Source organism: Oenanthe melanoleuca, chromosome 1A (assembly GCF_029582105.1).
Source record: "Oenanthe melanoleuca isolate GR-GAL-2019-014 chromosome 1A, OMel1.0, whole genome shotgun sequence".
In the NCBI taxonomy this organism is placed as follows: Eukaryota; Metazoa; Chordata; class Aves; order Passeriformes; family Muscicapidae; genus Oenanthe; species Oenanthe melanoleuca.
The window spans coordinates 55,829,223-55,842,686 of NC_079334.1; the positions used below are offsets into that span (position 1 = coordinate 55,829,223).

At 36.7% G+C, this 13,464-nt stretch overlaps 1 protein-coding gene across 4 annotated transcripts in view; it reads right to left on the minus strand.

The window, feature by feature from the left end:
• The window catches only part of SLC2A13 (solute carrier family 2 member 13), a 153,172-nt gene that overhangs the window by 48,469 nt on the left and 91,239 nt on the right, over positions 1 to 13,464 (minus strand). For all 4 annotated transcript variants that reach the window (XR_008842526.1, XM_056513492.1, XM_056513481.1 and 1 more), the window contains exons 5-6: positions 8,561 to 8,724; positions 4,869 to 4,989 (exon numbers count right to left, since the gene is read on the minus strand). Coding sequence is in view for 3 of the 4 variants with exons in the window: in XM_056513492.1 (XP_056369467.1) it covers positions 4,869 to 4,989; positions 8,561 to 8,724 (285 nt within the window). In the remaining variant the exon portion in view is untranslated. The remainder of the gene's footprint in view (positions 1 to 4,868; positions 4,990 to 8,560; positions 8,725 to 13,464) is intronic.

Consider the following 13,464-nt stretch of genomic DNA (forward strand, 5'->3'; position numbering starts at 1 on the left):
TTCAGATCTTTGTGTTTATATTGATGAGGAGTATTTTCTCATTCACTTTAAAGATGCTTCCTACATGGACTGACATATTCCTTCCTATCCTTTATAATTTAAAATTAAATTACAAGTTTTGAGTGATAGGACCAACATGCCAGCACAGGGAAAATCATTACCAAGCAATATACCACTGTATTATTTACTTAATAAATTTCAAGACTATGTTGAGGTCATTTCACAGTTCTGCAACATAAACTATTAGAATTTTAAGTATACTTCATAAGAGCTGGCAAAACCATTCTTAGACATGTTTATCTCTTTATATATTCAAAATTTTCGGACCTCAATGGCCAAAACACATTATTACTGCAATTCTCAGTTGTCAGAGAGACCAGAAGCTCAGGCGCTTTGACATTAGAAAGAGAAAATGAGAATCATATTTTAACAAATATGGTTCCATGCTATAGTGACATTATGAAAAATAGCAATGCCTAGTTTGCTGATAAATCAGACTGTCAATGAGTTCTCAATAAAATGAAGTACAATACCCAATACACCTACTATATTCATCCTAAGGCTATTAAATACAATAAAACCAGCTTCAGTTACTAGGTGAGCTGAGTTTTTCAGGAGTGACCACAATTACATGCTTCTGCTACATTCATAAAGAAAAGAGATACTTCTGTCTTTTAGCTATCTTACTAAATGGCTATGTGGGAATACTAAATATTGTTGCCTTCATCTTGGTGGTGTGTATTTGTACAGTGAGCTAAGGATCATGAACCACGTGAGGCTGACTAATTCAAAACTGAACAACAGAGTCCTTGTGTGCCCAGCACAGCTGGCACCGCCTGTATTATTTTAATCAGTCTGAAGGCAATCTGTTCAGGAAGGATTCCGAGAAACTTTGTGTGCACAGGTATCATTTCCCTAAGATATGAGGGCTGACCTAAGCTTAACACAATATTTGCCATTTTCATCTAGTAACTGACATGAAAAATATTGCTTAAGCAGAACAGGTTTGCATCATGTCTTCTAGAGCAGACCAAATTTCAAGAAGTGCAGAGAGACACATGAATGGAGACAAAAGAAGCAAAAATATAAGACAGCAGGACCACAGTCATTTTACAGAAATGGCTGAATGTCCCAAACAGTCACATCATTGATTCTTTAAAGATTGGGAAAGGTGGAAGGGTAGCTAATACACATGCCCTAACCTAAACCTCTTTCCAGAATCAGGCAAGTTCCCTTGAAAAATGGGAATGTTTACAGAGTTTTGATAATCAGAATAATAACAGGAATGGATAGATCATCTTCTCACTTCTAAGGTGACAAATTTTGGAATGGTGTGGCTTTGTATTCTTAAATTTACCTTTGAGATTGCTATGGCCTTGATGATAAGTATGATCACAGCTGCTGAGGTGATTAAGATCAAATAAAACAGGTGGTCACACTGCAAATATCTACCTTATACAGCTGAGTGTGAAAGTGAAATTTGATTAACAGATGTACAGAGAGGAGCATTCCCCCTGCCTCTCCTCAGTGAGATACACACCCACTTCCAGCTGTAAGGAGGCAAAACAAATTACAGTGTTTAGAGTGCCCTGCTGAATTTGCGGTATTTACGTGATTCAATTTTCTTTCCCCAGATTAATGAATTATTTTTTGGCCGTTCAAGTATAATATTGTACGTCTCTACACCAAATGAAAATACTTTATTTGATTTATTTTATGCACAGTACATCTTACTAGTTTGCTTTCTGCAACTATGTGCAGGTACCTTGTAACTCCATTTGCAAGGCATAGCTCTTTGAGAACACAGTACTCAAGCCCTACGTGCTTTTTTGAATTAGGACAATGACTGTGCTTTTTTTTGGTAGTCTTTCTATCTTCATTGTTATTCTAGCAGTAGGAATTAGTCTGTGCAGAGGAATATGGATCTGAAGGAACAACAAGCAAACAGACTCTTTGTAGTAGCTCTAAGGGTTCTTTAATGGACACCCACGCTTACTGTATTTAACCCAATGGATTTACTAACATAAAAAGCATTTTTACTCTGCATAGTATCAGTGAAACTTCTGTCAGCAAAATAAATTCTGCTGACAATTTCATAACTTATAAATACACTTTGACACAGACAAACAGAAATTATATTTAGGAAACACCCCCACATTCTGAAATGCCCAAGCTGCAAATGGGTTTAGACTTGAAGTTTACCTCAATCCAGAGAAGCACCATGTCCCCCTAAGAGGAAGAGAACTAAGAGCTGCATTTGTGCAGCCACATATTTAAAAGCAGTTACAGGGACATGGCATCATGTGTTCATCTTCTGAAGTTCTGCTGCCTTTTGCTTTTCCCAAACCCTCTGAGACCTCTTGAAGACTTGCAACATACAATGCTAAGCAATCTGAGACCAGCAGTTTTACTGGAACAAGCTAAAATATGGGTTAAAGAGCAAGGGACCATTGCAATTAATTTACTTCCTTTTACTTTGATTGGATATTCTGTTTGTAACTGTCTCCACAGCAACACTTGCTGCCCTTCACAGTGGGTATCCTTACAGTAAAGTCATTATTCTTAGAGTGGCAAAGAAAATATGCAAGACTGATGTTATACAGAGTAGACTTTTACTTCCAAATCCTCAGTTTGGGAATCTCTTTGATTCAACTTTATAATTGCCATGGGGAATACCTCCAAGGCCAAAAAGGAGAGAAAGGTCACAATGTAAAACTCAGCCATTAGGTTTTCTCTGGTTTGCAGTTCCCATCTCCTTCCAAGACCATTCATGTTAGGCTGAAGTTCTCCTAACCCAAGTGGAATGCCAAAAACAACATCTACTTCCTCATGACAAAACCAGTATTCTATATTTCATTCAGCTTATTGGCAATGTGCATAGAAAGCAGGCATACCTGGATCTTAAACAGTCACTCTTCCAAGTCAAATATATTATATGCTTGTATGTCTGCAGAAATAATTAATATTAATATTCATTATGCTGAAGGAATTCTTCCTTTGGCGTCTTCTGGATCACAGTTTGGTGATGTTTTGAGGCATAAAAATTTATACAATTTTAAGTATAAAGAGTGAAAGTTATTATTATGCATATCAACTCCTACTTTTTTGTACAAACCTTTTAAATACTGGGTGCTGTAGCCTAATTCTGTACTTTGTGGGAAAATGCATCCATTTATTATTTTCAGCTCTCCTGGCTTTTTTGTCTCTCAACTAAACTATAACAAAAGATTAAAATAGAAGCACCTAAAGCTTTCTCATATGTGGCTCATTATTTCCCCCTCCATTCACTTCCATCTTTAAACAAAGAGAGCGCCTTCTATTTCAAAGTACTCTCAAATTAAAATATTTAAATTATTTTATTGCTCTTTTTCCAGAACCTTTGAATTTTTGTCTTATCTGCTTTTGCCCACTTCACATCAGAAACAGAAATCACAACAGATTACAAGTATTCCAGTAATTCATGAAACAACACACCTTGACGAGAACTATCTGCTTTAATTTTTCATGCTGATGCCCAGAAGTGCACAACATGAAAACCGTGAAAATTTCTATCCTGACTTGCTGTGGTTAACTCAAATATGAAAATTCTGTTGAATATTTTTCATTGTTTTTTAAGTTGGACAAGTCCCATTTCTCGTACATAAATTTTACACTGTTTCAGGTTACATTAACCATCTAGCTTTATTAAATAACAAATTAGGAGTTCTGCAAAGGGTGCATCTGCTCTCTCCAGACATCCTCTCCAAACAGTTAACTGAAGTACTAGGCAAATCCTTCTCTTTTCTTTTCTTTTAATGTAATCTGTAATCCTTTTCTTTTAATTGTAATCTGATTCCATAAGGAGAGCATCTTCCCCTTTACCTCTTTCAACCAGACTACTTCCTATTTCATAGACAGGTCATCTCAAAAATTGCAAATGATACCTGACTCTGCAGTAGACAACAAGTGAAAATATACATTTTCAGTATAGGAATCATTATAGCTGATAGTATCCAGGGTTGCAGTTATTTGTAACTACACTCAATGAAGACCTTTCATCCCCTCCCAGTTTCCTATAAATCTTCAGATCCTCAGAATCTTTCACCTAAGACATTGCTCTGGCATAAGAAAAGCCACAAATCATATTTCTAGCCAATATTGCTACAAAACTAGAAGTGTAGCTCACATTTCTTGATATTTACTTCTACTACAAAATGACAGATTTTGAACATAATTAAGAATTTCTTCAGCCATTGAACTAGGCTTCTCTGGATAGGGAATTTTCTAGTCTGTCAGCTAAATGATGATAAAAGCACTTACATGTGAATAAACCCCACAAAATATAGAAAATTACACATTCTTAAACCCCCAGAAGTAATGTTATTTGAAAATATGACTGCATATGGAAAATAGGTCAAAACTTGCACATTTATTATAATTGTTTATTGCTATGCAATTATCTGAACATTACTTTTTCCCTCTCACAAAAACAGCAGGCAAGGAACACATCTTCTTGAAGAGTTTACAGCTGCTATACATGACAAGCAGATGAATAACAGAAAGCATTTTTATAAATTCCTTCTAAAATGTTCCTGACTGTCTACACTTTAACTTGCAGCAGGTGTGATCTATTAGAGGAGGTATATGTGGAATTTGCCACTTAACCATGTTTTTTTAGTCCAAAAAATTCAAAAGGAATACTCAGAGAATTTAATAAAAAAGTCTAATTTTCTCTACAGGGGGAAGTTAGGATTTTAAATTTAGTTGCCTATTTTAGTTCCTCGTACTAAGCTTTGTGAATAATTGTCTATTACTCACACTAGGTTATAAAACTCAATTAACTGGAAACCATCTTCATAAAGATTGGATGAATGACCAGGAAATCTCACCTGTATTTTGTGCAGGTAGAGTTTTGATGTGAAGGATCTGGTGGATTAAGTGTGATTCTTGGCGAGACCTGAGCTGATAGCAAAAATCCCGAAGCTAGGATAATGAGTGCTACAGCAGTACCTAAAAATACAGATAAAGAACAATGTGACACTTTTCTCCAGAGCACATGAAATAGTTCTCTATTGAACTGAACTCTGCTTGGGAAAGGAAGGCACCCCATGACTATGCATACAGCATCCCCTAAGGAGTTGTGATGAGCAGCCAAGAAAAATACCCTTTGCTACATCAGCATCCTAAATTAGGTTGGATATTAAAGTCAAATGCACCAGCTTTCATGTCCAGATACCAAATTAGTAGGCTTAGATTCTTTTAATCTGTGGAATTGCCAACTGCTTGAATGAATCAGGTATCATTATTTTTGGTGCTGAAAATAATGTTGCAAAGGTAAAATTTATTAGTGGCTTTGAAATCGCCATACTTTTCTCCACTCCCACACCCAGATTTGCAGGCTTTTCTGTAAAACAGAAAGTAGCATCAGCTTTTTTATTGACTCCACTTCTCTTTGTGAAACTAGAGAAATTTGACTTTTCATAAGAACACTGTCAAAAAGTGCAACATATCTTGTTTTAAAGAGTACACAAAATCTGCTGGGAAAAAGTCCCCTTCCATCTTTTTGCTTCTGTTTCCCCCAGTAAATTCCTTGTGCACAAGCTGGACAAAATGACGAGAGGAAGATGACAAAAAAGGTTCACATTTTGTGCAACAGGCCATCACTGGAATATAACTCATAGTTTTCCTGCCTTATTTGCCACGCACACAATTTACACACAATGATACTTAAAGTATCATTTTAATGAAAATTGACAAACTTCACTACTCATGCTACTCTGCAACTGCCTCAAACTCAGACTTATAAAACTTTACCTCTTGCTACTTGATGACGCATTGAGATGTGTGTCATATAAAAGTTTCCTAGCTGGCAAACACACCAAGAATGTGAAAACCTTTCTCAGAGATAAAAAAAAAATCTAAAGCATCAAGATTTATGTAATAATGTTGTCTGTGACTATGCCTGTGCAGCAGCCATGGCCAATAGGCAGGAATGGCTGTAGCACACACTGACCTGACCCGAGGCAACTAAGACCTTAAACTGTATGTGCAGAAAGGACCTTTCCACCATAAAATATTCCATACTTGGCTCTCTTCTAGCTATAGCTGGTAGGTCCACTAATAATCACAGCTTCCAGAGCAGGCTGGCTATTGCATTAGATATCCTGTACTTTCAAAATGCCATAAACCAGACAGCAAATATATTTAGACAGGGTCTGTAATCTTACTTATATTCATTCTAAATATGCTCTGTCTTTCAAGTTAACCAAATACACTCACTCCCAGTATCACTGTAAATATCTTGTTTCTTTGGAAAAGCAATGAATACATAAACTTGGCAAATGAAATTTAATATATTTTTATTCTGTGGATGTTTTTCTATGATGAACAAAACCAAACAATCACAGTACGTCATTAGCTCAGGTGGGAAAAAGAAAAAGGAAGATACTTTAGATCCTCTCTGTTACAAAAAGAGATACAAATTGTACAATGCTCAAGTACCTTTCAAATTGACAATTTCTGAAGGGAAAGAAGAAAATACAAATAAAATTAATAATATACTTGTCACTCTTCCTGCATGTTTTCCAGCTTTGAAGAAAGTAATTAACTAAAGAAGAAAAGCAGAAGATAAAGAAAAATATAAAACTGAGAATAAGACAAAACTGCAATTGTAGTAAAGAGAAAGAAAACAGTGGGATTTCTTTTTCAGAAATTTACTATAATTTTTCATAATGCTATCTGGAAGGTTCAATTTTTTAAAGTTTCTAATATTTTGAGAAAGATAAAGACAATGAAATCTAAAACATCTCTGCCAAACGTTTTCAGAAAGCAGGAAAAGTTGTACAAGATCACAAAATTAAATTACAGTAATCAAATCAAAATATAGCTTTTAATCAAAATATTAATGTTACTCTCTACTGATTATTCTTGTAGGTTTTTATCCAATAAACACCTAATCAATTAGCCTTTATTAAAAAAAACCAAAGCCCCACATCCTTGCAGCAGCAGGCAAAAGCAGTAGTTTTATCTTCATTTTATGCAGTGGGACACTGGGGTATGCCTGGCTTCCCCAAAGACCAGAGAAGCTGCCAGTAATAACTCAGTGTAAATTGCAATGTCCTTAGAAATGCAAACCAAAGTAGAGCAGTAAGGTATGTTTATCAGTAGATTTAGTAATTATCATTCTATTACACAGCCCTCTTGCTAAGGGGAACATATCATATCCACCACTACCTAAATCAGATGTTGCATGACAAAATTCTAACTAGTACAGAGGGATGATGTATGATTTCATGACTGTCATTAGTGGTATTATCCTTAAGGAGGGACTGTGACCAGAGCTTGGCTCAAGTGACACTGCAGACATACAGCCAGCAACCAGCCACAAAAAAAGACTATTTTTACTAAACAATTACTTTGTGTCCAAACATCATTAACAAATACCACTTTAATGCATTATGTTCCATTGTTAATTGTGCCTTATTGCTATATCCTCCTCTGATCCATGACTAACATGGTTTGTAAGAGACATTTATATCTACATTGCAGACATACTATCTTTGAATATGGTAAGCAGAGCCAAAAAGGAAAGAGCTTTCATAACATGAAAAGTCCATGTTGGTTATCACAGTTATACATTCAAAAATTCAGGTGTAGATTAACTCATCTGAAAGCTGGTGTCCCTCTCTGCTGTGTTGCACTAAGTAGAAATCTGGATCCCTGACAGCAACAGCCGAACAAAATATGAAGACATTAAACCTTTACAGCTAAATACTCGTGAACACTATTTCAAGAGGAGCAAAAAAAGTTTCTCTTTACAAAAACCTGTTCTTGTCTGAACCTTCCAGACATTCAGCCAGAGGCAGGTTTTGGTCACAGATCACTTCAGCAAAAGCAAGCACATCAGGCAGGAACAAGCAGGGAATTACCATCCTAATAACAGGACACACTAAGCATAGGAAAGCTGCTTGCTCTGCCTTTCCCTGCTTTCAAGAAAAGACTTATGTGATGAGTTATGATGTTTGAATATTTGGACAAAAAGTACAAAACCAGAATTCTGTCTTCACCTAGCTCATACAGGAGGTGAATTAAAATCACATTACTGTATGTAAGGTATTTACTGTACTCTATGTGAGGTAACTATGCAGAAAATGCATTACTCTTTACAAAGTGTTGCAATGGCTATGCAATATGCAGTATGCTTTCTCTGGTGCACCTTCATCAGATGGTTCCAAATTCCAATTAATAAGCCCAAAATTATATATGAGATTTAAAAACTAACCACCTGTGAAGTTCCAGGCATTTGATTCCTTATACTGGTAAAAAAGGCTAAACTAAAAGGCAGTCAAACATGGCTTAAAGGAGAAAATCACCTGAAAAAATAACAGGCTGTCACTTTTAAATTAGCCTCTAGCTGTGGCATTTTACTAATGGTCTTGAAAACCTGTATGATTTCAGAGAAAAGATGCCATCAACACGGTAATTTTAAAGAGGACTACTTTGAAAACAATTGCACTTTAAATTTTATTTTCCTTTCATTAATAATTATGAGGAAAATATAATACACTAATGAAACACTCACCTGTTAAGCTACCAAGTGTAAGTTTCCGGCGACCCATTCTTTCAACAAGCCAGACTCCCACAAGAGTAAAAATAAAGTTTATAAATGCTGTCAGTGCAGCCAGCCAGATTGCAAGCCTGTCATCTTCCACTCCTGACATCTGCAAAATGGTAGCACTGTAGTACCTGTGAAGGGAGAGACAAATAAGAACACCGTTTATTTCAACTGGGCTCATGTTATAGCTTCTGATTTAATTTGAAAATGATCGTAACAAATATCAAGTGTGACCTCCGGCATAATGCAATTGAAGACTGACACACAATCACCCTGGGAAATCAGGCATCACCAAGGCATAACTTGCACCTGATAAAGTTTTGTCTGGAGGACATCAAAAGATGAACTGCCATTCTCTTGGCTGTTTATAGTTTCAACAGTGAATCATATTCTGCTAGAAATGGGGTTTGCATTTTTAATTTAAATTAATCTGCCTTTCACATCCATCCATTACTTTATGCTCTTTTTGGGATTTTAGCAGTCTGTATATTGTCTAGGGAAAGACAGCTCAAAATCAAATAGATTTTCAGTCCTCTTAAAGGTCATACAGAACTAATCTATGGCATCCAACATGCTGCAAGTGACACTTGCATCCTCTTGGTTTTAGGCCTTGCAGTCTCATTTCAGTGCCACTGAAGTGCACAAAAACCGTCTCTATGGCATTACTTTTGTCTTAACCAGAAATGATTGCTTTGAAATGCCTTAGCACCACACTGTGTGTGAATCTGCACCCAACAGGAGCATTTGACAGAATGTTCTACCTCTTTCTAAATGGAATCAATCGTTCCACACAAACAATAACTCATAAAAAATTGAACTGAGCAAAATGAAAAGGGAGAGGAAAGGAAGCCTTCTACCATTTTTCACAGCAATCAAAGGAACAGACTTTGTGCCCATGTTCTCAAGGAAAGCTAAATAAATGCCCAAGGAAACATGAGTACTTCTGCTGATGCTGTAGAAGCACTTTTTAGCTTCTATTAATTTATGCTGACTGAAATACTGAATATTCAAGTCCTTGAACACCTTGCAGTTGATAGGCTATCACACAGGAATAATCATCAAGAATGTCAAAGCTTGTTGTTTTTTGTCCCTGGTCAATAATGTAGCTTGCTTTAATGTCCCCTTGTTGTCTTAATGCCCAGATGTGCTAGTCTCAGGAATGTCAGTGGTTCCCATTCCCCTTTACCAAGCACATTCCACTTTCTACTTCAAATCAATAACCTGTTATGGGCAATATGCTGAATGTCATTTAAGACACTACTATGACTCTGCTGGATGTTACCCCTCACCCACAAGGCATTTAGATTCTCTCAGCCCCCTTCCTCAGCTCCTCTTCCCCAGTGCAGCCATCTGAGGCAATGGTGGTGCAGCAGGACAGAGCCTCCAGAAGGAACCTGCTGGGACTGAGGACTCAGAACCTACAGGTGGTTTTCAGCCAGGCTCTGTCTCTGCCCACCCTTTAGTGACTGCAGTGACTCACCCAGCCTCAGACCCTGTCAAGAGCTGCACACACGGAGATCCCAGCAAGGCTGTGCTTCTTAGAGAGGGAACATTCATGAAGGATAGACATCAAAATGCCAACATTAATGTGTCCTCGCTTCTTAAGGCATTCTAAATTAAATTGATAACTGTCTGTCAAAACTTACATAGTACTGCACTGTTTCAGCCACCAAAATGATTCAAACTCTCATTTCCCAATACCTGTTTCTTTTTCTGCATAAGGATAGGAAAATAACAAATGTCAAGTGCTGGCCTGCTGATACCTATTATGAAACTCCTATTTACTTCCACCAGACAAGGTTTCAGGAAGCCACATTTAACTCCGCACATCTAAATCTTAAAATCCAATTCTACTGGGAATCAGAAATTACCAGGTGTCAGCAGCAATGTATAATGTACTATACAGTCAAAAAAAGTAAAGAATAAGGAATCACATCAAAGCATGCAGATGTCTACTGCCTACTCCATACAAACAGGCACCTTTTGCCCCCATCATTCCTTCTGGCTGCTTATTGCACTAACAGACTATATATTTTCAAATATAAATTTACTGTTTATCCGTAAATAAACAACATCTTTCATTTCTGTGGAAAACAAACCAGGGAACTTTAGAATCTGCAAATCTAAATGCCAAGCTACCAAAGCCCGGGTGTTGAGCTATGTGATGCTCATAGTTATTACAGCATAGCAACCTAATTTCAAAAATTTAAAAGGGCACTTGCAAAGACTATGACAACTACTAAATATATTTGCTTATGTTCACCTGCTTCAGTATGCCCATTTTTTATACTAGTCTGTGCAGCCCTGCCTGTATATTAATGTAACAAAACATCAGTCTTTTCGAGTTCTTCCTGACAAGGGAAAAAAACTGTGTGGTAGGAAAAGGTTAAATTGTGATATTATACAAACAGAGCTAATACTGCAAGTCCTGCAGGGAATACAGCTTCAAGGACAACACTGTGCATTCCTAGCTTATTTTCTAAAATGTAAAGAAAATTTAAAACACATGAGTATCCTTGGAATTTTTAAGCAAATACTGTATATTAGAAAGCAAAAAAACACATGTAATTATAAAACCTCACAAAGTAACTGAGTTGGATATATGTAGAAAGATTTTAATATTGATTTCTGAAGATGTCCAAATTATCAAGAAATTCAACATTATGAATAGTTCTATCAAAAGTTGCTGTATATTGAAGAATAATAAACCCAGAAACATTTCCACATTCAAGCCTCTTCAAACTAATCCTTTGACTATATACTGAATATGCAGTTTTGAAAGAACTCAAGCTCCCAAAAACACTTTCTCTCCCTTTTTTCTTTTAACGAGTCAGGGTTTTTTTAAAAGCAGCAATGTCAAATGTTTAAAGAAAAGGATAATTTCCTCCCTTCAAGCAGATCTTACAGACAGTTCTGGATGCATCAGGGTTCCCAGTTTAGCATCTTCAGCATCAGAGAAGCTGCCCACCAGACCAGGCTTTGTAGCTCTCAGAGAAAATAAATGTTTGTTGATAAGGTACCATCATTGCTCTGAGTGTCCCAAACTTTCACAAGATGCTGCTCCAGCCCACCTGCCACAATAAGTTCACTCCAACAAAGTTTCTGCTTGAGGATTTCAGCCTTTTTGGACATAATTTATAATTCTTGTAAAAGCAATTAATTAAAAAGTTATTAATAAATCTAAGGCTCTCTTTACAAAAAAAAACTGAAACCTGAGAAGCTCTTCAAGGTAGAGGCTGTCATATCATCTCTATGTCTATAATGGATTTTTCAAAATCAGTACCTGGGAGGCAACCTGGGGAGCTGCCACTATACACTTATATTTAACCTTCAAACTCCCTGTTTGGCAGTAATGGTGTATTGTGTTACACACACTTTCAGCACAGACTGAAATGACATGGTGAGTGCCACTTATTACAATCAATATATTATGGTATTAAAAACAGAATGCAGTACTGCTTGACAGATAACTATTTACATCCAAAAGTTTCTCTCATTCAGCATGTGTTATCCATATACAAGCTATGTGAAAAGGATCTAAAAATTACCATATAATTATGGTAATTAAGAAAACACTGGATTTTTTTTTTAATGTTCAAACAGACTAAACGCTATAGTTATTAAGTGAAGTAACTGTACCAGTTTTTGACAGGGTTTAAAAATATCTTTAGAGGATAAAGATCACCAAAATGCACAAAGAAATTTATTTCCTTAAGAATGGGCTGCCCTTCTGGAAAGGCACGAGGATGCAGACAAAACTAATTTAACCACAAATAAAGCTACTGAGATGACAAACTGTCTTTCTGAAAAGAAAAAAATGGAAAAAAAATATAACCAATATCAGACTCTATTGCTGGGGACACAGGGTTGGACAAAGGGCAGGAGAGTTGAGAAAGCCAACAGTTAAAGAGTCAGTGAGAAAAAGCTCTTCTGCAAGGTGAGGCTGGGAAAGGTCCTGGCACATGGGGCAGGGTAGAAGTGCCCAAAGAGAGCAGTGCAGCCACAGCAGCCTCTGGCACTGCTCCACTGTTAGGAAGGAGCACTTAAATCAGCCCTAAGATGACCCCAACACTCACATGTTCCAACATGTTCCAATGTTGGAATAAAAGGTGGAAGTCTTCTTTAAGAAGGTTGCATTAAATATACACTTTCTTTTCATCCTTAATTAGCCTGTTACAGTGCCAGCAACACACACACACACACACACACACAAAAACCCCTTAAAAACCTATTGGCACCAATCCCACACTCATTCAGGGAAAACTCCACGATGAGCAATGAGGAATAGCAGCATGCATATGTGCACATGAGTACACTGTAGCTGCAGTCACTACTGGGCACAATGCCCTTACTAGTAACAATTTTAAGCATATGTCCTGTGTTTAAAAAAAAAAAAAGTGTTTCTGGGAAATAACTGGCACAAAAGTCTTCCCTGGACTTAAATGCACAGATGTACCCATATTACCAAAAGTCATTTCAGGACTGTTTACAAAATAAACCCAAAAGGGTAATGCTGGAGTGACTCCATCTGAGCTTGTATTTGTGGTGGCAGATAAGATCCTTTTCAGGAGTACAGGTTTTGGCAAAAAATACCCTAATTTGACAACCTCAACTGACCAATCTAAATCTGTATTCAGGAATTCATATTTTTAGATTTTTTTCTGGAATCAAATTCTAAGAAATGGCAGGTGTTCAGTGTCTTTCAAATCCATGCCACTCACTTGTGGCACTTTAATTGAAATTTCTAAATCCAATCTCAGGTTTTAAAATTGATATAATCAAAAATCACCCTTGTGATATATTTCAGACATACACTGCACATAGTCTAGATCTTAACAGACTTCTATATTCTCCTTGCTTAGAAAACGAAA